General features: G+C 39.4%; 1 protein-coding gene across 1 annotated transcript in view; it reads left to right on the forward strand.

Moving 5' to 3' along the window:
* TEK (TEK receptor tyrosine kinase) overlaps positions 1–26,975 on the forward strand; it is a 58,132-nt gene that overhangs the window by 5,863 nt on the left and 25,294 nt on the right. The window contains 13 exon segments of the mRNA XM_088129800.1: positions 3,932–4,243; positions 9,190–9,300; positions 10,527–10,676; positions 13,114–13,209; positions 13,212–13,241; positions 13,891–14,031; positions 14,798–14,929; positions 16,880–17,034; positions 20,494–20,647; positions 22,380–22,535; positions 23,774–23,851; positions 23,854–23,907; positions 25,397–25,690. Coding sequence (XP_087985926.1) covers positions 3,932–4,243; positions 9,190–9,300; positions 10,527–10,676; positions 13,114–13,209; positions 13,212–13,241; positions 13,891–14,031; positions 14,798–14,929; positions 16,880–17,034; positions 20,494–20,647; positions 22,380–22,535; positions 23,774–23,851; positions 23,854–23,907; positions 25,397–25,690 — 1,863 coding nt within the window.

Genomic DNA, 26,975 nt, shown 5'->3' on the forward strand with positions numbered 1-26,975 from the left:
GTGGTGGACAATTCTATGGTACTAGCAATCTATAGATATTAACTTCCATATATGGACATATTGGAAAAGTGTTTCTGGTAGCTCTAGAACTACCCTGCATTTTCCAAAAGCCAACATAGTAGCTAAATTTCTCAGTTCATTTTGAATGATTGCTTTTAGTAAATCTCTTTTGACCAAGAACAAAACTGGAAGACGTTGTCCCATCCCCAATAGCAAAGTAAGATTCCGTTGCCAGTCCAGTTAGCCACTGTACTTGGAATGGATGGTGGTGCCATTTTGTTGTTCAGCTCAGAGAGCAAAAGTCTTGCCTCTTGTTCTGGGCTTGTTTCTTGTCTTCAGCAGCCATCTGATGAAGACAAATTTATCCATTGTAGTTGTTCTGCTGCACACTCCTTGAACTAAGAAAAACTAAATCTGATAAACTATGAGCTCATCTTCATATCCACTTAATCACAGGATGAACATGTCCCAGTAATTGTTTTAATATGGCATGTCCCTGCTTTCTTCACAACTCCAGCCCACAGCTGAGACAGTTTAAACTTGTCTTAGCTGTTCCAGTTTCAGAGCACGATATTTTTTCCCTGTCTTCTTGACAGTTTTTGCCATGGACGTGATCTTGGACACTTCATTGTTGGTGAGGTTGGTGATGTGGTCAGAGACTGGGATCTGCCCAGCTCCTGTTGGCCACTTTAGATGGCTGCAAGCAGAGCCTCCCCACACTGCATTACTATACAGGTTCTCTCTGCTTTTGATGACAAGGGATTTTGTGTGGCCATATCTGTTACTGTTGTTACTTTGAAGGGTGCATTGTTTTTCCTACTCCAATACCACTTTGCCAACTCAAAGCTACTTCAGGGCGCTGTCAGCCATGGTCACCTGCTACCAGCACAACCATCATTGCAATGCTCATCAAGAATGGAGCTTGCTTGTTCCCAGTTGCTCACACCTGCTTCTCTCCACGTCTCTAGTTCATGTCCATGACCTGCTGCCTTTAGTGTTCTTTCAGAAGAAATAGCCCAACTGTAATGGTATGTGGGACTGACCTTGGTAGACAGGGCAACGAGACACAGCCAAGGGAACAGTCAGATAAAAGGCGGCTTAGCCCACAGCAGGAATGTGGATGGGGAAGCAGCTCAGAAGGGATCCTCCCTAATTTTTGGACTGTAAAGAGGATGGAGAAGTACTTTCAGACTTGCAAGATTCTGTTACTGTAACCTTACGATAAAGTAGAATTAGCTCATCTGGTTGTGTTTCCTGTCTGGTCTACCTCATAAGGCTGACATGAACTGACAGGTAACAGGCACAGAGCATTTCTGTACCTACAGCCTGCTAGCCAGGCTGCTTAAAGGTGGCTAAACCAGCCACTCTCAGCACCCACCTCCACTTCCTGTCCCCATGTCACCACATGTTAAGGAACGTGATTGGTAGTTGCTCTTCCCACCAACAAGTGACCTTGGTGAGAGGGAAAACAAAGGGGGAAAACTACCAATCACTTTCCTAAATTTGTAAGGATTGCAACACTTGCCAACCTCTTTACTGAGGCAAAATTAAGATCATCAATAAAGGATATGCAAAACATGCAGGTATCCATTTCTGTTTTACTGGACTGGCTGTCTGGGTCATGTCAGGTTGTTATGAAAGGAAGAGAATCAAGTATAATGACAAGAGTACAGTAATGCAGGTCTGTTAAACATAAATGATAGTGGTTGATGAATTGATGCAGTCAAGAATGGTCCACAACAAAGATGCTACCTAAGTGTTTGGGGTGTAAACACATTGTTTTTCAAAAATACAAACTTTGTAGAACTTCCTTGTTTAGATGCTGGGAGAATATTCTTTCCCCTCACTGAAAACTAAAGAAGTACCAATTTACAGATATGATGTAAAGCTCCTCAGGGTTGGCAGCTTTAGTGATGGACAATCTTAGCCAACTGGAATATGTTTTTTTCCCCACTTTTTATTAGAAACACTCTCCCTTTTGTAAAGATAATATGAACAACGCATGTCTTGTTTGATAAGGTATTGAATCCTATCCTGCTGTCCTCTGCTGCCAAAGTGACTTAGCAAAGGGAAGGCACCAGGGGAGCAGGAGGCAAAATTAGGTCTGTGTGAAGGAAATCCCGCCTGAGGCACGAAAGCCGGCTGGGTGACTTTGGCCCAGTCCCTCTCTCTCAGCCCAACTCACCTCACAGGGTGGTTGTTGTGGGGAAAATAGGAGGAGGAAGACGTATTGGTATGTTCGCTGTCCTGAGTTTTTTATAAAAATAATAAAGGCGGGATTAAAAAATCTAGAAAAAAAATATCTCTCCCGTCTTGCTGCCACAGAATGATCCCAGGCATCAGACGGCTAAAGGATCTTATTCCCACAGCAAGTTCATCTCTGCTATTTCTAGGTAACTCTGCAGGAAGGCAAGAGGTCAAAGGCCTGGAAGCGAGGCCTGGAAGTTTAGTATCAGAAGCCCATGCTTGCGGGAAACTTCTGTGAATGCGCTTTGCTCTTAATTCAATCCACCATTAATGAGTAGTATGTCCTAGAAACAAACTGACATGCCAAGGCAGCAGTGTTAAAAGGGAACAACAAAAATGGCTACCATTATGGAAAGCCAGAGTATTTAGATATGATTTCCTTTCAATGGGCATTTCTGTCTAGAGTGTTTATAGTAATATCTAGGCTGCTCTTCTCAGAAAATATTCCTCCTCTATTAGACAATGCAAGTTATCTTGGTTGGGCTTGTCAAGAGTGGGACTGTATTTGAATCAATAGGAATGGCAACTATAAGTGTAATTAATTCCCCTCAGACTTTAAAGACAAAAATATTGACATAGAAACCTGCTCCACCCTTGGATAGCAGCCCAAAACTAAACGTCTGTAGTAAACACCAATCTTGCTGAAACCATGAATCAAAACTTTTGAATTTTAAAAGACTGTATCTATGTTGCTCCATAAATTATTTCAGTCATAAGCAAAACATTCTCCATGGCATGTAATCATCCTGTGCCATTTGTCTAACGATGCCAATTTCTGTGGGTTAAATATGATGAAGAAAAGCAATGCCTTATTTATGGGAATATACTCTTATTGCTTAATCATCGCCGATAATGGAATAGCTGTAAAAATAAAATGTGGTCTATCAAGAGAAAGAGAGAAAGGACACACAAAGCTTTCTATACCTAAGCTCATTAAAATTCAGGAAGCTCCTCACTAATTTGACCACATTTATGGCCTTTCTCCACTGCTGAGTTAAAGTGCTATCTGCCTATGCATGAATTGGCAGAAAGCTCTATTGGCTTGAAATTTGCTGCCCCATCTCGTCTTATGGTATCTACTGAGAGCCATTGCCACTTGGTGCTGCCCCAACTAGGCATGTGCAGCTTACGATAAGCAAAACAACCGGTGATTCCTCCAGCTTTGCTGTCCTCCCTCCTCAACACGTCAACATCCAGTGGGCCAAGCTTCCATTAATCACGGCACTGCAACAGGAACGGGGCAGGCCTGGCTGCAGGACTCTGGTATTTCTAGGCTGTTTCCTGTGACTCTCCTCCTACACCCCATTCCATGTAATCTGAACTGAATAAAGTTAAGAAAAGAAAAACAGATTGGAATCACGTGGTGAGGTGAGTCACAAGGAACATTTTTATTCAGGACTTTCCCCCCTCCATTAAACATTCCCTTGACTTGAGCTGGACTTCTGGTGACCGCATGGACACGTGCGTGTAGTGTTTTTGGCAACGGAGTAGAAGTGGTTCTCCATTTTCAACTTCACAGCCTGGCCTACAGCCCTGGGACTTCCAAGCACTCCCCCATCTACAACACTGACCAGACCCAATTCTGCTTTGCTTTTTATGGTTCCACTGAAAGATGAGGATAAAAGACCAACATAAAGAAGCAAAACTAAGTGGATTCTTCAAAAGCTTCCTTCTTTTGTTGCAGGCAATGCAGAAACAGCATTTGATTTGATATTGATCAACTCACTCCCCACTGTGGCCGATTCAGAAACATCACTCATTTGTATTGCATCTAGATGGTGTTCCCTGGACTCTATTAAAATTGGGCGAGATTATGATGCCTTAATGAGCCAAAATCGAAACCCCTTGGCAGTGGCTGAGGACAAAACAAGAAGAATAGCAAAAAAAGTGATATGGCAAAGAGAAAAGTCCGGTGAAAGCATTGGAGCATACTTTTGTGAAGGAAAATTCAAAGATAACATGAAGATGATATATACGATGAAGATGCAACGAACAGGTACTTTGTGTTATTATAAGCAAAGGTGTGCCAAGTCCCATTGCAAATGTATGTTTTCAAATGGATTTTAGTAACTGTATGATTGATTGATTGATTGATTGATTGATTGATTGATTGATTGATTGATTATGTGCCATCAAGTCAGTGTGGACTCTTAGTGACCACATAGATCAGTGATTCTCAACCTTTTTGAAGCTGCCGCCCCCCTAAGGAGCGGAAAATTTTTCAACGCCCCCCTTTGTGAAAATCCTGTAATTTAGGGTTTGGGGAGGGGGGGGGAGTTACTGAATTATAAAAGGCAAACATTTTAAGTAATTTTTTTCAGTAGACTTACACACCAAATTTGTTCGATTTAACTTGATACTTTTGCCTTGGAAGGTAATTGCATTCCTTTTATTAAAATTTAAATGACTAATGCAAAAAAAATTTTAAATGCTCTTTTATGTAAATACGTTTGTTTATTTTTTTGATGCTCGTTTTAAAATTTTTTTATTTTTTTTTATTTTTTTTGCAAATGCTTTTTTAATGTTTAAAAATTCTTTATTCTTAATTAGATAATTAAAAAAACAGCAAAAAAATACGCTAAAATTTTTTTTGATGATAGTCCACAGTCCTGGGTAGAGGCGATTGATGTTACTTTGAAGCCAAAATTCTGTGAGATGATCACCATTCTGGAAGCTGGCTTTCAAAGTTTCATTGGTTTCTCAAAATTAATAATTCACGACCACGATAAAGAACTAATAAGCGCACTTACCTAGCCGACTGGCCAAATAAACAATGAAAGTAAATTGAAACTGAGGGGGAAAAACAGAAATGAAGCGAATGAAAAGCAACTCAAGAAACACGGGTCAAATCAAACATTCATATTGAAAGGACGCTCAACGCACGCACTGCAATTAATCGCGCGGGAAGACAGCTGACGCACGCGCTGCGATTAAGACAGCTGACGCATGCGCTGTGCTGGTTGGGATCAGAGAAGAATCGTAGTGTCGAGTTCTTCAAGGTCATCCTACCTAGAATACAAATTCATCTCACCATTCTTAGAAGTGCGTGAGGGCAGCTGTCGCGTAAGTTCGTTTTATTGCTGGTACAAATGATGTAAACCGGATAATCGATTTACTAATTTTTTGGGGGAGTTTTAAAATTAAGTTTGAATGCCAAAACATGCTCATCGCCCCTCTACCGCCCAAAACATGCCCACCACCCCCCTACTGCCCAAAACAAGTTCACAGCCCCTCAGCATCCTCCCACCGCCCCCCAGGGGGCGGTACCACCCCCGTTGAGAACCAATGACATAGATCGATCTTCTCTAATAGTTTCATAACTGGAGATAAATAATGAACCCTGAGAGTCCCATATAAGGTCCAGCAGAAGGGTGGATATGGGTATTCTTTACCATTGTCACAGGTTTCAAAGAGGACTACTTGAGCTACAAGCCTATCAGTATTTTGAGTAGGAAAAAAAGAGGTCAAGTGTGTTCACTTCTATGCCCAACTTTATTCAGCTGAGTGAGACACAGAGTCGACTGGCAATGTGGATGGGCTGCATTCTCACAGTGTGCAGTGAAAATGTGGAACTTTTTTCTCAGTGCACAGAGAGGGGTCGTGACTGGCTTCCTCATCATTTCCCTCAGAAATGGTGAGGAGCACTTTCAATGATTTGCCTGTTGAAAGTGCTCCAGCTATTTTGAGGCAGCACTTCACAAAGCTTTCCCTTCCTCCTACCCTTCCTTTCCAAGGGGTGAGATTGAGGAAAGGAGCAGAGGCTTTGCATGATTGCCCGGAGAGTTGGATGGGAGGACTAGCAACCTGGAAGTTGATGGCAGGTGACAAATCCCCACCCACACTACCACCTCCACCACTGCGCTGAAAATCTTTGAACCCCAGAAAAGTCTAAGCTGAGGGAATTGTATATTAAAATAAGAGTTTGAAACTTCTTAACACTGTCTGGGTTTGAAATAGAAGTGGAATGTTTTAAAACTCATTGGAAAGGGCTCATCCTCCGTGTCTTCATAACAGTGGCACGAAGATGCCTCACGAAAACCATCTCATTCCCAGCCCATTTGCGGAGGTGTCTTTTACTTGTCTTCAGCTGTTCTAGTTTAGAGGCAGTGTTTTCTCTAACACAAGCCATGCTTACAAATAAGAAAAAAACTGTGTCGCCTCCTCAACAATACTGATAATGACATTGTCAGAGGGCTGGTACCTGCTCAGCTCTCATTGGCCTCTTTTGGCTGGCATAAGCACGCTTCCTGTCCTCTGATCGCTGGGCACTGTTTCTCTGCTTTTGGCAGCAGGAGAGTCAAAGCAGGCTCTACCGCCAAAATACTGGCAAGGTCTTTAACCCACCAGAGCTGATATGTGGGACTGGAATCCTGGCAGGGAGAAGAGCCGTCTCTTCCTACCTCTCCTGCTACCTCTCCTTGGACATGGCAGAGGTCTGGGAGGGTGACAGGAAAAGTGGTGGGGGAGTATCTCTTTAGCCACCAATTCTCCGAGCCTCTCTTGCTTTAGCAGGAAATACTACCCACCTCCTGATAGGTCCTCTTGATTCAAGTGAATACTGTCCAGTAAAGCAAACAGTTCTTTCCTGCTTTGCTGGGCAACATCTCCATCTCACTGCCTCCATGGATCAGGCATCTCAAGATCGGGTTTTGACAGATGGCTGTACTTATGGGTCTAGTCATCTGTCAAATCTTGCCTCCTCCCTTGAGGAGAAGAACTGGCGGTCGTTTTTCCTACCACCAGTTGATGCCAAGGAAATCCACCAATCATTATCCTTAAGCCGTGCCACATTAAATCTAAGAGGATGCGGCACATTAAACCTAGTGACTGGCCTCATTGCCAACATACTTTTGTGCTACCTCATGGACTGGTGGAAAGCACATTAACGCGGCCATGAGGAAGAACCCAGTGTGCACAAAACAAGATAACTGGATGTGTTTTGAATGTTCATCAATATTTAAATCTAAACATCTTAAATTTAAATTTAACTGAAAATGGAAATTTTAGATTGGATAACAGGGAGTGGATAATCCTGAAACCAAAATACTGTTCCCTATAGAACTTACCTTGAAATCAGCACAACAGCAACCCCTATTTTAGGCGGTCAGGCATTTAGATTTAAAATGTTAATGTTAATAAATTTAATAAATATATAAAGAAATGAAATATTGCTTCAGAGCTCTTTTATATGGCTTTTGCATGTTGGATCATGAATTAAATATTGTGTTTATGGTAATATCGTTCTAAAAATAGAGTTGTTCTGTCCAATCATCCAAAACAGTCAAGGCTTTCTTTGTTAAAACATGCAAGGGATTCTGTGTGTGTAGTTAAATATCTGAATGTCTAGGACCAAAATAGTTTCATAAACCTCTTACCCTTTCCTGTAGCAGTTTCTGGAATTTTGTTGCATATCCGTTTGTACTATATTTTGGAGGATGTATGTTTATAGATGTTTGTCTCCTTAATATACTTCAAAATTTCTGTGAGAAATGTCCTATATTTAATTGAAATTCTATCCAGTTTTAATTCCCCAGTTTCAAGTCTACAAAATATAATAGAGTCCTAGGCTACACACAGTTATTCTCAAGAACAGAAGGCTAATCTTCCTGTATCCTGCTGTCATTTATTCTCACTGCATTTCAGCAGAAGGGGGACATGGCTGAGGATTATAAAACAAATTCAAATCCTGGTTTATCATTCTCAAAGTGATAAGATGACTCTCAGGCTTATTAGGAGATTGACAAGCCAGGAGTCCCAGTTCAGTTTCCCTTTCTGGTGAGTTTTTGATGACAGAAGCTGCAAACTGAGGTAACTGACAGCAAGAGGCCTCCTTATGTACGATAAGAAAGGATTAGCACATTATGGGAAGTATTACTATCCAGTGGTACCATAAATACTTGACATGCTGAAGTTCCCAGATTCAGTTTCCTCTCCTTTGGAAAGCTCCTTTTATGTCCGAATGGACAATCCTGTACTAGATCAGCTTCTCCCAGCTGGGTGGCCTCCAAATCAGGTTTGTAACTGCAGAACTCCTTGACAGAGTGTTCATGGAGGATACCTTGACTGAGGTTTAGATAAGATGGACAAATAATTAATCCTGATATCAAATAGTATCCCAATAAATATTTGTCAGGTTATTTTTGAAAATGGAATGGTGTAGGCTTCAAGGCACAGGACTATGGTTGGAAAACCAAACCCAGTGAAGTGCCAGAAGCCCTTGAGCAAACTTTGGTTCCTGGTCTAAGATGTTAAACGAGCAGCTACTGCTACAAAGTCTGGTTATTGTTCTTCCCTGAATGAGGAATCCAAGCCGTTCATAAACAAATGAATTACTCAAATATAGGCCACAGGCTAAAAATACATTGGAATGGAGCCCATAGAAGAATGTGGATTCTTCTGCCTTCTAACAATGCTGTGAAGCAAAGTGTCGGTGGATAAATTGAACTAGTGATACAAAAGGAGTAAGGCTATGAAGTGGGAGGGGAGACCCAAAGAAGCCAAAAGAGAAACTCAGGAATATTTTCTCTGGAAATAAGTATACACGTGTGTTTGTGTGTATATATGCATATCTGTGTAAGTGTATGTATGCATATATAGGTATGTATTTGTATGTATGTATGTACACATATATACATACACACACATACAAACACACACACACACACACACACACACACACACACAGAGTATCAATCAAAAACATTTATAGCTAAAATCTCCAAGGTTGGTTTATATAATTTTTTTGTCCCATCTGGGGATAATTTTCAAACAGAACATTGTTATATCCTTTTTTCTTAATCAACCTTCCCTGAATAAATTCAGATATTGTGTTACACAGTTCCTCCCCCCCCCCCCCATTATGTCATTATTCCAACTTCCATTCTGGAGGATTTACTTCAAAAGAACAGATCCATATTCTGTTTTGTTTTGCTTTTATTTTAGCTTCATTCCTTCCAGTTGCCTTAACCATTACGGCAAACAAGGGAGAAGTTGTCAACATTTCCTTCATCAGAAAGGTTTTTAATGAGGAAGATGCAGTAATCTACAAAAATGGTATCTGTGCTTTCCCCCCTTCTTTTTGGATAATATCTGACCAGTTGGAAGTATACAGTGTTTATTCTGTGGTATGAGAAAACTCATCACCATCATTATATGCATGTGGGGACAAAATGGGGTGAATTAAGTCATTATTATGATGATGGGCCTCTTCATAGAGTGTCTACCTCACACATTATTTACTCTTATTGTAAATATACTGTGGAAAGGAGAGGCAGCCATTTACTCCTTTGCCAAATATGTATCTAAAACAGGAGTTCTTAACCTAGAAGACTTTGGGGGACCATGGATAGATTTCAGAGAGTGTGTGAAATTGGATGGGAAAAAAGTGCAAGTTCTATATTTACCAACCTCTAGTTGAAATTTAGGTTTTCATTCAATAATGTACATAGGCAACAACGTAATTTATGGCCTCTAGACACCAAAAATGTTAGCTTTAATACATCTCACCATCTAAAATTATTATACCTTAAAAAGAGTATTGTATTATTATTGATTTAATGGATTAATAAAGAAGCACGTATGTGTTATTTTTTAATATGTTGATAACTGTATTTGAGCATAATAGTTTTCCTTTCTAATGCAATTTATACCTATGTATTTCATTTTATGCATTTAGAAACATTTTTCTGAGAAGGGGTTCATAGGTTTTACCAACCCTCCAAGGGGTCCTTGCCACAAAAAAGTTAAGAACCCTGATCTAAAACAATGTTTTTACATCTCATTCCAGCTACTTCCTACCCAGAAAGCAGCAATTGGGTCAAATTAAAATATATGATCTTGATAGCAGAAGGATGATATAGCTAGCTAATTAAAATGATTAAGATAAGGACATCTGGAAATCTGAGATTGGATTACTGGGTACTGCCTAATTCCATGAATTCGAAAAAAGGATAAAACTACAAAGGGTTTTATTTTGCACTTCAAATTTTAACTGATCTGTACAATAACCAAAGAAGTATCTTAACTGAGCAGTGTAAAAATTTAATACAGTAGTCCCCCATGTGCATGCAAAAGGAAATAAGAGAAGTCACAAATGCTCTATTTTATCCATGCTCATTGTTTCACACATGCAAAACATTACTAAAGCTGTAGTTGTCAAGTGATGAAGGTGAGTTATGGAAAATGAGCTGAAGACATATTCTCACTGTTCTCAGAATGCAACCGCATTGGCTGATCTACACGTTCAGTTATGTGCCTATGGATTTTTCTCTCCACTGCAGATACGTTTATATATTCTGTCCTCAAGCGAGTTCCAGAACTGCTAATGATACCCCTCCCTCGGGTTCAGCTTGATAATGCAGGAGTTTACTCAGCCAGATACATAGGAGGAAACCGTTTCACTTCAGCCTATACTCGACTGATTGTACGAAGTAAGTTTTGATCAACTTCTTAAACTGAAAGCTAAAACAGGAATCCTTTGGCCTCTACTCATATGATGCTCTTTTAACATTGAGTCATGGGTAGAGATATTATCTGCCTCTCAGGTTCTGTTACAAGCCAGCTGAAATACTGCCAACTTTTTTTTTAACTTAAGGGCACAGTACAAGTTTGATTTTATGAAGCATGCTTAAGCTGGACAGTTTTGTTTGGAAGAAAATGCATCATAGGATGCCAGTCTAAAACATGCTCCTAATTTGGACCAGGATACCAGGCCACATTACAGCTGCCAATCTGCCCCCCATGTTTCCATCTTTCATTCCCTTAAGGTCTTGAACAGGCTGTTTCCTACACATCTGGCTTTGGACAGCATACCTCTGCAGAGGTTTATAGTAGAAAACTGCCATGAAACTCTGGTATAGCTTAGATGTATTTCTGGGAAGGAGACATTTGCAAGATGATTATTGTTTTGTCAAAACAAAAATGTCCAGCTTAAACCTGATCTCCAAGTGTGAATAAGTTAATCTGTAGTTTGTTCCTCTGCCATGTTTCACTTTCAGCTAAGGATATTTCTACTCAGCCACAGGTTTCACCCACGAAAACCTGAGAACTATTTTCACCCTGCCCAACATCCTCACTCTTGCCATTCTCAAAAGCCTTAATACAAGCCCACCAGTGTCCCATCTAGCTAACTGGTGGGTCTGTACCTCCCATCTTTTCCCTATTCGATTTGATTTTGCAGGAAGAAAAAAAGTGCTGCACCAATGAAATGTGGCATGTTGCCCCAATGCCTTGATTTTGGTGGGGAGGAGGGAGAGTCAAGAAGCTGGAAGGCAGACCTTCCTGCCACTGGGAAACAGCCCATCCTGCAGCTCCACTCTTAAGACTCAAAGCTGTCTTCTCAGTTGGAGCATTGGAGCTTACTTAAGCTGAGTGTCCATTGGTTGAGCTTCAGAAGAACTTCTGAAAAGTGATATTTTGGTAATATGGGGGTACTTTGTCAATCCAACATCAGCATAAACCAGATGTGTGGAATTTGTGGGCAACAAACTTAAGCTTGGTCTACTCAGTCAAGCTTGGTCACCCAAAAGAAGCTTAATGAACATATCATTTTACTGCCCAATAAAGGAGGAGGGATACAGGTGAGAAGGGGGGTCACTAGATTTCAGGCCAATCCACAAGACTGCTATTCTGTATTACTCAGGCCTGGTACACATAGCAAATTTCCTGATGTAGCAGTCAAGGGGAAATTGAATTATGTAATTTGTATTATGAAAATTGTGTTTGGAAGACCACATCCCACAAGTGACCTACTGGGTTAAATGAATTAATTGAGATAGCATAAGATATGTTCTTCCAAGTGTTTGTCATCCCCCTGTATTTGGCTTTCTGTTTTTGTTCTTTAATCTTGATTTTTGTTAGTCTTTCAGTTCCCAGCATGTCTTATGAGCTAGATGCAACTGCCTGCCATTGGAAGGCATTTTTGTGAGTGTAACAATTTCTCCATTGCTTATGTATTTTGTAGTGTTTTATCCTTTTATCACCAGGGATGAGTTATCCAAAGGTCACATGTGGCTATCAGCCAGTTTTCAAAAATCCTGTCAAGATAAAGACTCCTTTAAGTCCAGCTCAAGTCCTGGTGATTCATCATCAACCTTGGTTTTCATGACAACCACATGGAAGTGGTGCCCTCTGCAAGTAATCCAGTTCAACCCCCGTTCACCTGTATTTTCCCTTCAGCCTCTTCTGGAGAGAGGAAAGGAAAAAGAGAGGAAACAAACACGGGTCCAGAAAGAGGAAGCAAAAATTATTTCAAGGAGAGGCAAAACCATCCTTTCTCAAGAGATTTCTTCTAAGGGAATACAAAAGAGGTTGTTCATTCCACTGTGCTGTGCTCCCACTGATACTGAGAGATACTCCAGTGAAGCTTTATGGACATTTTAAATAGACCTCTGTTAAAAATAGCCCTATTCTATTTGAGATCTTTTATTATTTAGCATTATTATTTTATTTTATTATATTATATTATATTTATTATTATATTAGCATTATTTATTATTATTGACAGTTCTCGTCAACCCAACAGGTCGAAAACTCACATGAGTAGATAAATGGGTACTCTCACTCTGGTGGGAGGAAAAATGCTGGCGGCGCCTTGCAAAAAGGAGTTGGGAGCAGTTGCCGGTAAGCGTGAAAAACCGCGCGCGCCCGAAAAGGGTGCGAAGCAACGGAAACCCCACCTCCTGCGCTCGCCAGCTGGGCTCTGTCCTAGGAAGGAGGCTCTGGCAAACCACTTCCGAAAAACAATTGCCTTGAAAACTGCAAGGACTCGTCCAAGCAGTCACTGCAGGGTCAGCAATGACTGAGCCCAGACCCAAAAAAAAAAAAATTTATTTAGCTTACCAACTCTTTTTATGTTTTTATGTAAAGGGTGTGAAGCTCAGAAATGGGGACCGGAGTGTTCTTTGCCTTGTCCAGACTGCAAGAATAATGGCATCTGTCATGAAGATACTGGAGAATGCATTTGCCAGGCTTTATGGGGAACACTTGTGAGAAAGGTAAAAGAAACAGTTATTTATGAAACATCTACCCTAAAGCAGGGGATCATAATATTGGATATATTAATCACATTTGAGGTTTTATGGTTTAGAAGATATCAAAGAAGAGGTACTTATAAATATACTGGTGGTGAAGAGCAAAACATTATTCTCCCTTCCATCACAGTAGAATTTGGGACAGCTCAATCCTATCAAAGTTTCCTTGCTTTTAAGTGTTTTAAGGTTTCCCAACACTTTTGAGACATAAACGTTTAATGTATGATCTAAACAGGAGTGTCTGCAGGTTGTGTTTCACTTATTGTGGCCCTTAGCTCCCAATAGAAAGTAAAAATGACACACATACACACACCCCAGCTAGTAGTTAGCTACCTCTCTGTGTGTCAAGCAGAACAAAGGGCTTCACTGAGTGAATATTTAACACTTGGGCAAGAGGTCAACGAGGTTTAGGCCGAGATTCCTTCTTTCTTTTCAGAACTTTGAGTCCATCAGGTGAATGTTATTAGCACACTTTCTTTCTGGAACGGATTCTGCTTCTTGGTTACACCTACTATTACTTTTACATTTTGAAAATAAAGATTCCTTACCACAATTGTTATTATTTTACCTCTCTCTAAGTATGTTCATAACTTTGTCCTTTTTTAAAAAAAAGCTTGTGGAGAAAACACATTTGGGAAGGCATGCCAAGAAAAGTCTAAAGAAAAATCAGGATGCAAATCTTTGGTATTCTGCTTGCCTGATCCATATGGCTGTTCATGTGCCTCTGGATGGAAGGGACTCCAGTGTGATGAAGGTAAACTGAAATATGAAAATTAACTGTGTAGGTAGATATATGCGTGCATGGAGGGGAGGGGGGAGGACACAACATTGCTAAGAATATATATTACTTCCCATAAAAAAAAAAAACAATGGGCTAGTTTGATAATTTTTAATCCAGCCACTGTCAACACATTCCTTCTATGCATTTTTTAACCATATACTCCATTCAGTATCTTGGTTGAAAATTACACAAGTGTCTTAAGGAAGTCAGTACGTCTTTTGCAGACAATGCATGCATGGGAGAAGTGATATACAGGTAGTCCTTGTTGAATGACTATAGTTGGGACCGGTAACTCAGTCATTAAGCACAGCTGTCGCTAAGTGAAACCACAACTGTGCTTATGATCTTACTTCAGGCTTTCCTTTGCTATACAGACCTGTGAAGGTTGTAAATGTCAGGATTGGTTGCAAAGTTACTTGTTCGTCACTGTTTTAACTGCAAATGGTCGCTATACAAGACAGTCACTAAACGAGGACTACCTTTATATGGGTAGAGCTCAACATTTAGAAAGCTGTAAAGTCCAGTTTTGCTCAAAATATATGAATTCCAAGGGTAAAATGCACTCTTTGGAATGCACCCTGCTGGGGTCTAGACTTCAGCAAGTGCCTACCAATGCAGGACCCTGATGTCAGTCAACTATACCATTGTCCAAAAGCATGATGGTCAGCTGAATAAGGACATTCAGTCAGTTTGCTGCATGTGCCACCTAACAGCTCACTGGTACTGTTCATTTTGACAGGTTGTGAGCCTGATTTTTATGGGCCAGACTGTCAATTGAAGTGTAACCACTGCAGTCATCGAGGAGTATGTGACAGCTTTAAGGGCTGCATCTGCCAGTTTGGGTGGCATGTCCTGCAATGTGAAAAAGAAGGTAAAGCAAAGGTAACCTTGTAGTACCACAACAGTTTTCATGTTTCGCGTAACGTTGGCCCCAAAAATGGGTATCCCCTTTGCCAAGTGAGTCCAGCTCTTGCTTGCATTCAAACACAAATCAACATGAAAGAAAGCTACATTAAACCATTTATGGAGGACACATGAACAACCACCCCGCAGTTTCATTAGTTCTTTTTAGTAAAGCAAGTAGCCTTTTGAGCCTATTAGGAAAACAGCAACTACAAAGGAGGTACAGTATTGAAGTCTTCCTCCAGCAACTCTTCCCCTCAAAAGCAGTTTTTTCACCCTCACTTCCTCTGAAACAGAACATACACCGTTCCCATCAACATGCACATATATAATTTCTTCCCAAGAAGAAGGGCATTGTTAGCATTACGGTACATGATATATTGCTTTACAATTCATACTCATAGCTTCTGTTATTAATTTTTTAAAAATGTCACAAGAACACATTGTGTAACACTCCAGTAGAACAGTATTAGGTGCCTTCCTTGGCAGCTAGAAGCTGTTGGATTTTAAGTTGAGCAGTGAGAATCATTTTTAGCTATTATTATTTTCAGAAAGATGACAATTGCTTGATACATACAATTGATACATGCTTTCCCTAAAATACTGGGGCAAAATATGCAAGAAAGTTTAAAAATAATATGAAGTCAAGTCCCTTGAGCTATGCTTGATTCATACACGGACATGTCCATGTTGTTTTATGGGGAATAATATGGAAGTAGTTTATCACTGGCTTTCTCCACAATCTCCACAGACGACAATCCTGAGATTTCCTGGATTCCTCAACCAGAAACCGATCAGGTCCAACCCTGCTTAGCTTCTTCAAGATCAGCTCCAGTTGGCTCAGTGCTGTCATAATCCGCCGTAACAAAAGAAAAGTATAAGTGCCTAAATCCATCTATATATTATTCTTCAAGTTTGGGCCATAGGGCTTAAAGCAAAATTTGGGCCAAAGACTATTGCAAAACATAATGTGAGAAACACTGGAGAATGTACAGCAATGTTCAGGTGTATTCACATGCATGAATGGAGGTTATGAATTTTTTCAATCATGTCAACCATGTCAATTTATCTTGGTTCTTAAACTGGGAATATCATTGTTTCATTACCTTTCATTACCACTTGCAAAAGCTCAATGAGAGGTAATGAAACAATGACATTCCCAATTTAAGAACCAAGATAAATTTAGTATCTAGGGTTATGATTGACAACTGGATTGGTAGGAGGCCAGTCTGGCTCTGCTTGTTGACATGGAACATCGCCCCAATTCATTTTCTTCTCATGAATATCAGCATAGTCCAAGTGGAGGATTTGGAAGTAATGCTGCCCTTCCTATTTCCATTCTTAAAAACTGTGATGGCAACAGCTCAGTAATTTTACAGCTGCAGTCTCACTGAATCTGCTCATTAGGCTAAATTAGAAAGAGAAAGGAGGGAGAAATTATTAAACCTGTGTGCATCGTTCATCATCTGTTTCTTGTATTACTGCCAAACAACTGCATATGAGAATCCCATCATTTCCTCCTCTTCCATTTGCTTTTTTGCTTATTAGCTACCTAGAATGAACATATCATATGACTGCCTTATGATATTAATTTAAAGAGTACCGATCACAAAAAAATTATTTGAAGTACCTCCATCTTTCAAACTCAAAGGCCAAGCAAGTAGACATCTGTGGATCTGATTCTGACCAGAAGCCACCAATCAACAAGTCATCCTGCAGCATATATCTCGTTAATGGAGGGAGTAAGCCAGTGTGGTGCAGTGATTGAGGTGTTAGACTAGGAGCAGCAAGACTCAGGTTCGAGTCTGGTTGAAGATTTGTATCTAGTAGAGTTGTTGGCTAATTATACTCTTCACTGATTTAATTCTGCTTAATGAAAGTCTAAACAAATATGGTTTGTTTAGACTTACATATGCAGGTACAGCAGATGAATCCCCCAAGATAGAGACCTCGCTTGATGAAATGGAACTCAATGCTGGCTCAGAGTTCAAGTCGACCTGCACAATTACTGGCAAACCACTTCCTACAAAGGAAGACCTTAAATTAATTTAAAAAGATGGAACCATCCTTCTGGTAAGTTCGTCATCAGCTTATGCTTTCATAGAAGGGTAATTTAATGGAGATAATTGTACTTATTCACTAAATCTCTTTTGCCTCATTGTCTTGCTCCTTCCCATTTCTACTTACAGTAAAACTTAAGTCTCAGGATTTTATCTTCTGTGCTGAGTTTATATACTAAAGCATACAATCCTAATTTTATTTATTATCAGATTCTTATCATGCCTATTTCTGGTCAACTCAAGATGGTGTACATACCTAATGCTCCCGCCTCCTGTCTTCCCCTCAACAACGCTATGAGGTGGGTTGGGCTGAAAGAGAGTTGATTGGCCCAAGATCACCCAGCTGGCTTTCATGCCTAAGGGAGGACTGGAACTTACCGTTTCTAGCCCAGCACCTTAACCACTACACTAAACACCAAAGCATTAGAAATGTGAATATTTTCCTACTGTAATTTTCAGCCACGGAGTGTTGGGTATCACTGGAGGGGGCAGTAATGGAATGGATAGCTTATTTTTCCCCTCCCCTTTTCAATTTATTTTCAGGAGGATTTTAACATTTTATAGATTTGTTCAATCTACTAACAAATTATAAAATCCCGTCATTCAATCCTAATCAGCAAAAGTCTATTAAGAGTTACCAGAAATAATAACATACGGTATATTTTAACCTTAATCAAATGGATCAATTTCTATTCCTTTCCTTTCCTTTTAACCCAATGACTTATCACTTTTTCTAAAAATAGGGCAAAAAAAGAAAAGGAAGGAAGGAAGGAAGGAAGGAAGGAAGGAAGGAAGGAAGGAAGGAAGGAAGGAAGGAAGGAAGGAAAAGAGAAAAGAAAAGAAAAGAAAAGAAAAGAAAAGAAAAGAAAAGAAAAGCTCTTCTTCTCATATCTTATGTGTTATCTAAAAACATATCTTTAAAGCCTCATCCAAAACATAAAATCCATTAAGAGCTACCAACAACAGCAACGCACATATTTTAACCATGATCAAATAAATCCATTTCCATTTACTTCTAAGAAGCTTGATCTTTAATCCCTTCAAACAGTGTCCCACAACTGTCAATTTCTTATCATTTTCTCTTTATCTCCCCCCAGAAACTCCTTCACAAGTTTAAGACGTCTTTTTTGTAAATCCAAGATAAGAAAGCTATCCAAGTCGCTCTTCTGATTTGTATTTCCCCATTAAGTTTTAAGACATCAGCTGGTTTCATTTGTAAATCCAGTGTAACGTTGTTTTCCATATGCTTCTTGTAGCCTGACATTTATAAATCCATTTTCAGATCCACATTCAAATCAGCATCAGTCTCTGTTTTATCCAGTAGAATTTGCTCCTCTTCTATAACTGCTTTTGAATCCATTTTTATCATAGTAGACATTCTTAACAGCAATTTCTGAGTACAATTTTCCCAAATATGCTTGAATTCTTCTACAGTCAAATAATATTGCTCCATTTTGTATTAATAAGTCCCTTCTCCTTTAATTGTAATCTTTAGCTCTCTCTGGTTACCTCTAATCAACCTTCCAAGTCCCCTCTTATCATGTTTTTTTTTTTTTTCCTAATCAACACTTTCTGATGGGAAAATTTCGTGCAGTTGGTTTCAAAGTCTTTATATATTTTTTAATAAAATTCTAAACAACCCACAGGAAGTATTCTTGTCATTAATTTCCAAAACTTTTCAAGTCCATCTGGTCTCTTAATCCATTTATAACTTTCCAAAATCAACATTCTAGTCACCCGTAAGCTGTTTATTCAAAAGTAAAGTTTTTCTTTTTAAAAGCCTTAAACTTGTATAAAACTTCTTTTCATCAAGGACAGAGGGAAACTCACCAGGAGTAGTGAAGCTTCGCCTCTGTTGGTAGTGAAATGGTTCTTAACATCCAAAAAGTAATTCACAAGCAATTTCCTAAGGTGGTTAAGAGAGGAAGTAGGTGAACCCAGGGTCCATTTGAAGGCACTGAACCACAGCTTAGGCAATATGACTTTACCCTGGCTCCCAGAGCTCTAAAACCTGCCGGAGACCGCTGTCTTATGGTCTTGTCAAAGGGAATCTCTGTATGGAGCACTTGTGAGTGATCCTAGTCCTCTCCTTGTTCCAGAGAGGAATTCCAAGGAACTGATCTATTTACTGTAGAGCCATCTTCAGACCATCATTGCTTCCACCGAAGGCTATATCTAATTTGTCGAAGTATGTAGCTATAGGATTCAGCTCATCACTGGGAGATACCTCAAAAACAAAACAAAACAAAACAAAAACCCTTAATTTGTTTTTTTTTTTAAAAAGATAAATGACAAGAAACCATGTTTACTTTAAATGTTAAAAGCAAATATTCAGAACTGAAAAAAATGAACTATAGATCTGATTAGATCAAAATTACAACTAAGTTAAAAGAAAAAAAGAAAATTTCAGAGAATATAATGTTCTAGCTAAACCACAAGATGGTGGTGGTCTGCTACAAATAAAGAACTGTCTATACAGAAATAGGAGAAGGTTTTAAATTATAATATGAATCAGAGAAATAGTCTAAAGATAATATTATATCTTCCTTACCCAATCTGAAGAATGAAAAGGATGGGAATACCACCATTTTTAAACTTGTGCAGAGAAATAAAAGATGGGAGACTTACAAAATACAGAAAAAGATATTTATCCTAATGCAGGTCATGACTAAACTTGTTACCTATAACTTCAGAACTAGAACTGCCTTGAATCAGATGTTGCCCCTGTCTCAATTATCTGGACATTCAGTAGATTCCTAGTGAGTCCAAATTTCAATCATCTCAGTCTATGTTGGCTGGAAACAAAAACAGTGCCCAGAGCTATTAGTCTGTGGCCAGTAATGATATCACATATCACATCAATTATGACATTGTTATAGATATTATAGTCTTTCTTTCCTTCTTGCCTGCCATACTCCCAACCAACAGGCTGGATCACTGCAGTTAACAATAGAACAATAATAAAAATCAAAGCCAAAATACAAAAAACACCCACCATAAACTACAAGCATTATAAAATATGAAAAATAATAAACAAACAACAAAAATTATTACATCAAAACAATAAACAGAAAAGCAATAAGCATTCCATTAAAATACAATTAAAAACCCAGCAATAAAAACAGGAAGCATGAAGCTACTATGAAGGCAGTAACGTTTAGGATAGTCTCATCAAATATGCAAGATCCCATTTTTGATGTTAAAAAACCTCTGTTAATTTTACAGCGACATTCTGATTTTAAACTGAAACATAAAATTGATATATAATTTTCATTGCCCCCTGCCTCCCGTAAAAGGTTGCTGTCAACATTTCATCAATGGTGAAATTTGAGTTGAATGTTGATTTTTCTGCTTTGTTCAAAAACGAGAGGCAAAAAGGACCATAGGTAAAAATAGGCTAGTTTCTGAGGGGTGTTGTGTTCTGCAGGCATCTAATTTGAATATTCTTTTTTTGTAGTGTTCCTTGCCCTAGCCTGTTATGATAGCCAAAAAGAGCAAGGAGTCAGATGGTTTAGAAGCTACTTTTCTCATTAAAAGTATCCAGCCTTTTGATTCTGGAATGTGAGTCTACGTTGCTGAGACAAGAGCTGGCATGGCAGAAAATCTCTTCCAGGTTGCAGTTAAAGGTAAATGAGAAACGTCTGCCATCTTTTGTGTATCTAGATCCCAGTGTAATCACAGCAGTTTCAGTACATTTAGATTCAGTTGATTTCAGTAGGCGTTAGGCTAAGTGCCTTTGGCCTGATGCTGTGGGCATTGCAAACATTCCCATTAAACATTGCCATATTTACAAATCACTGTTGCTACATCAAATAATGGTCAAAAAATTATTCCAAGAAACGTTGCTATCCAAGACAGATGAACAAATGTCACCTTCTTTTATCCATGAAGCGTATGTGGGGTCAGCCAAGTGATTTTGACATGGGACACCCCCCCCACACACAACATCCTTCTCTCTCTGTATATGTGTTTTTGTGTTTCAAGTTAGTCTTGATTCCTGGCAACTACAAATCCACACAGATTTATGGCAATACTGCATTTTCCAGAAGTTGTTTGCCATTGTCTTCTTTCTAGGGGTGAGAGAGTGTGACTGGCCCAAAGTCACCCAGCTGGCTTTGTGCCTGAGGCAGGACTAAGACTCATAGTTTCCCAGTTTCTAGCCTGGTGCCTTAACCACTACACCAAACTGGCTTTCCATCCTTTCTATAGCTTGCAATAAATGTATTATAAATTTTGTAATGATCAATTTGCTACTTTGTCATGATACTTAAGCTCTGATGTCAAAAACAGCTTCCACGCTCTGCCTAATGGTGAGGCTGTCCCTGAATGGATCAAGCGTCTTTGTTGACACTTCTTTATCATCTGCCAGCAGTTGACTTGACCATCAAATAATGAACTATTTTCTCTAGGCAAAGGCTCCTGAGCACCACGTCCAGCACTTTCCTGGCATATAAATGTGGGTTAACAAAATACCTTTATAAAAGAGAGAGGCAGGTCCAAAATCCAGTGTTATAAATATGATGTTAGTACAGTACTTGGCTTCTTATGCTAATGCATAAGTACTGACCTTTAGAAATAATTTCAATAGCTGGCCTGGAAACTGAAGAATATTAAGAGAAATATCAGCTAACCATGAGCTATGGCTGTATCAAGGAGCTTATCAGTTTGCCTGTATTGCCAGAAGCCAAAAAAAGTGGGGGGAGGGGGGGAAGCGTTAATGAGAAGAAAGATCAGATACCAAAGAACTGTTTCAGAACAGCCAAAGTAATAGAAGGCCTCTGAAGAAAGCAAGTTTTGAATCAGTGGACACTAAGAAGACCGTTGTCAGCAAGTCCCATCCGATTCGGGAAAATTTGATTTTGTTAACTTAGTTCAGCTTGACAGAATGGCAGAATGAGCAAATAGGAGAAATATGTGGAGCGTGGGAGAAGGGAGATGAATAAGAATAGGGAAGTGGAGGGAAGGAGCTGTGTCTCTGAATAAACTAGGACTCGATCTGAACCCTCTGAGGTTTCCAGCACTGGGAGAGAGAAAAATGGAGCTAATGAAAAATGGGTAGGACTTCTGCAGGTTGCAGACCTGATAATCTGGTTGCAGAAGGCTAAATTGCTGCAATAAAAGAGAATGCGAAAGGAGGGTTCAGACAGTTGTAATTTTCAGTGCATAGAATTAAGTTTGCAGATCCCCTCCAGAAAGACAGGGCAATAGGCTAAACATATCATGCAGTGGTCTATAACAATCCCTCAGGCTTAATTTCTTCTGATAAATGTAGAGACAGACAAAACTCATTTCCACTGTTTTTTCTCTTCCCAAAAAGAGTTCTGTAATATATGTGCTATTATTCCCCTTCTTGACCAGTTCTTCCTGTGCCTCAAAATGCTGCAACGTTGATAGAAAGAGGACATAATTTTCTCATTATTGCAACAAATGCTGGATCATATTTTGGGGATGGACCAATTGTATCACCTCAAATTCTGTACCAACATGCCACCTTTCCGTGGATGTCAGAAGAAGGTAAGAGTCAAACAAATCACCAAAGATTTATCTTCAGAAACATTCCACTCCCATAGCAGGTCACATCTATGTTGCCCTTGTTCTCTGCTTCCAGGATTCTGCAAACTGTAGTTCCATAATCTGCCTAGAGACCAACTGGGGAAGCAGCATACAAATTGGTGAAAAGAATGAGTGAAAGAAAGAAATGCTTTAGCAGAGAATTTTCAGCACTTCACCAATTAGAATTCTCAAGACGCTTTGGGGGGAAACCGTAATAGTTATAGTGACATACAACTGATACAAATTGATTTAATAAATAAACAAATAATTTATATAAATCAAATAAATAAATAAATAAATAAATAAATAAATAAATAAATAAATAAATAAATAAAGGCTTTCAGTACAGGTAAGGCCATGGAGCTGGCCCTGTTTAATTCTCAGGTTGGTGAACTAAAAATAAATATTGCCTATCAGTATTGCTTTTGGTATTTATCAATCTCATACTGATATGCTTTTCCAGGTGAAGGGATAGGGATTTTTTTACCACTAAACAGTGATACGCATAGTAGCATTAACGCTCTGGATTAATTATTTCCTCTGGAGCTCATTTGACTAGCAGCTTCTAATCACATCTGGGACTAGAATACACTTTAGAGATTAGGTAATGTGTGCGTGTGTCCTAAGGCATCCTTTTCATGGGACTCTCTAAAAGGGACCACGGGACAGATAGTTTAATGAATGAACTGGCATTGTTTCTATTCAGGATTCTGTTAGCATGTACTATTCTACACATTAGAGCACTCTTGTCTGGAAATGAAGGAACAGGCTGGATACTCTGGCATGGCTTCTATATAACAGTACAACATAATTTCCCACAACTGAGATGAGCTGCGGTGAGTAATGGGCTCATTTACTCACCCTTCATTTTTCATCTTTCCTTACACTTTCAGGTAATTTTAAAACTTCTGGTTTTGATTTCAAAATACCCTTGGGATCTTGATGTCTAATCCCAGGAAACTCTGGATTTCTTAAACTGTGGCTTCAGTATATGTGTGTGTACGAAGGATGATGTTTGCGATGCGTACTCTTATCCCAGTTCTGTTGCGTAGATAGGTTATACTGTTTTCTGCATTGTTTCACAAGGGGAAAAAATGTATTTGACCAGAGGACAACAGAACACAATAAATATGCTTAAGTACATCTAAATCTTCCCTTATTATTTGCCATGTTTAATTTTTTCTTCCTTTGGAATTCAGTCACAGGAGACACCTGGCGGCTAAACAATCTAGAGCCAAAAACAGTGTATTCCGTGTGTGTTCGCCTCACACGCCGAGGAGGGGGGGAGCAGGACATCCTGGGCCATCAACCAGACTCACTACAGCTGCTGTTGGTATGCAAATCGTTGGACTCCTTCTATAAAAGGGATGTCCACATCCCATTTGTTAGTCAGTAGCTGCTTTGTACATATATACATAGAGCTCTTTAGATAGAGAAATAATCCTCCCCAAGTGATAAATCAGCTGCTGAACGTGTGCATACGAATTCTGAATTTCATTACTACCTACCTATTTACCAAGCCTCCTTGGACTGAAGACTCTGGATGTTACTGGAGACTAATGATGTTTCTGAGATTTAAGGGCCATTTACATACAGGCTGAGAATAAAAGGAAAGGTTCAAAGCATTTACTCCCATAGACTCCTGTTCCTCATTATGTGTTTCTTCCCTTCACCTCCTCGATATGAGTTTCCTAGTACTCACAGTATGTCTTGCAGACTGGCTAAGTTCTAGCAGATATGCCTTTCTTGTGCCTTTACACACATACCCTTTACTGCCTACCTCCCCTCCGCCACTTGTGGGGGAAGAGAGGTGAACCCTTTTTGCCCAACATCATCCACCCCAACTCCTACTGCGAATACTTTACAGAGCCATCAGTTACTGCTGATGAGCCACTGAAACCCAATGGTTAAAAACAATTGGTAAACGATCATTCAGATTAATCCCTACCATTGCTATTCGTTTAAATCTCATGAGTAAAATGTCGAGAGAAGAGAGCTTAGTATTTCTGAGAACATAGCTGATAGGTGCTATGATCTTCTTTTGTTCCCCCCTCTTGAGAACCCCAGGGTGAGGACAGCACAGGAGATAGTGCTCACAGCCCAATTGTTTTCATGAACTGCTGCAGGCTGGTTCACTGGGAGTGCTCATTTGATAATAAAATAAAATAAAATAAAATAAAATAAAATAAAATAAAATAAAATAAAATAAAAAGAATGTCCCTATTTCATCATATGGAGGACCATGATGGGGAAGAGTTGCTCAAAGTCAGTACAGGCAGTCCCCGGGTTAAGAATGAGTTTCCATTCCTAAGTCTGTCTTTAACTCGAATCTGTATGTAAGTTGGAGCTTGTGCTTATAAACGGGCTGCCTATTGCTAAAAATGGCAGGTGGTGTTCTCCTTCCTCGAGCCGACAAACCGCTGAAGCCATGCAGTGTTTTCACAAACCCTGAAAACTGCTGAAAGCAGGCTGTCTGTTAAAAATGTGCAGCTTCAGCGGTTCGTGAAAACATTGCGCCACTTTGGCAGTTTGTGGGCTCAGGGAAGGAGAACGCCGCCCACCATTTTTAGCAATAGACAGCCCGTTCGTAAGTATGAGTTGTCCATAAGTTGGATGTTCTTAACCCAGGGACTGCCTGTGACTATTCAATTATGGATATCTGAAGAAAGAAAAGGCCTATGTTCTATGTATCTCACTAGAAGTTTTGATTGCTCACAGATGGGAGCAGGTTAATGGACTACTCTTAGTATCATCCGACAAGAGTCCTTTTAGGTTCACAAGTGTTCCAACCATATTAATGTTCTTTCTTCTAACTCCTAAAGGTCTTTCTCCACCAAGAGACATGAGCCTTGTTCCTAAAAGCACAACAGCTCTGAAGCTGTCATGGCAGCCAATCAATCACCACTTGGACGAAGACATCCGTATTGAAGTAGAAAATAAAAGTGTGATGGATGTAAATGGGGAGCATACTACCATCATACAACTCCTAGGAAATCAGACCAGTTTGGTTATTGACAAGCTAGAACCCAGACATAAATACATGTGCCGAGTCCGTGTAAATAGCAAGTCCAAAGGAGAATGGAGTGACTATCTCTCAGAATGGACCTTCAGTGACAGTAAGTGTATTTTTTATAAGTTTGGGGGAGGAGGCATGATTTGTTTTAATTATTAGCTTGACAGAGTTGCTTTAAATGGTCTGACACTGGAAGAGGCAGCCAGCTTTGAACCTACAGGTGTTATTGCATTGTAAATCTCATCAGCCCAACCTACATGGTTAGTGATTGTCTTTGATATTCCAACATCACCAGAAAGATCACATGTTGCTTTCTCTTGAAAACTGTTTTGTAAGATATGGTATGTGTTTTGTAAAGCAGGCAACAGTCTAATAGTCTTCCCCGACCTGGTGCCCTGCAGATGGGAATGCAACTGATATAATTCCCAGGAGCAGAAGCAGTGACTATGCTATTTAGGAATTCTGGGACTAGTGGCTATTACTGACTGGCACTGCCCTTATCTTTCCTCTCTGACAAGTTATAAGTTATCCTTTATATTAATCATTAGACCTTCAAAAATAATTTAGAAAAGGGATTTCAGATCCTAAGCAAGCACACCTCCTAGCTGTCTTTTAAAGCAGTCTACCTTTTTTCATCCTTTTGTATGATGATTCTGAAAAAGATGCTGCTACTTTATGAAGTAAATATATTAAAAGTCAACATGACTCTTAAAGTGATGACAATTTATTTTCAGGCCTGGGGAGAAGCCTTAAAAAAGACATGCATGCTTTAATGAATAACTGAGAGGTGCTCTGCTCATGCAAGATCCAAGCATTTCTTCTGAACACTAAACCTACAAATAATGGACACATTTCTGATAATAATGCTGACTCCAAGGAGAAGCGTGAAATATTGTATGGTTATCGAGAGTCTTGGTATCTATCAAGAAAAAGTGTATTTAGTATTACAGTGCTACTTTGCCAAAGTCACTTTTGACATCCAATGAGCTGCTACATAGCCTTGTGCCGTTGACACTGGCGGGTTCACACACTGCACTAAGCTGTAATGCAGTTACCTTGTTTTTGCATAGTTCTTGATGAATTCACTCCTTTTAGTTTGTTAATCATGATTTATGTTCTAGCTTGTGTAAACCTCAGTAATTGTTGCTTATTCACAATCATAGCTTAGCATAATGAATTCACCAGTCTCTGATTGCCAGTGAGTCTCCAGAATTCCAGCCAGGAGTTTTTCTGGCTTTATATTGGAGTTGCTGCCACTTGAACCTTCACATGAAAGTAATGCTGAATCATAGGCAATAGTCTCTCCCATTATTTCTTACTTAATTTCTAGTTCTGACCATTGATTACAAACTTAAATTGATTTCCAATTGATTAATAACCGAATGATA

Source organism: Python bivittatus, unplaced genomic scaffold (assembly GCF_059951505.1).
Source record: "Python bivittatus isolate LINGU-HERP-01145 unplaced genomic scaffold, Pbiv_v1 ctg000850_np1212, whole genome shotgun sequence".
Taxonomy (NCBI): Eukaryota; Metazoa; Chordata; class Lepidosauria; order Squamata; family Pythonidae; genus Python; species Python bivittatus.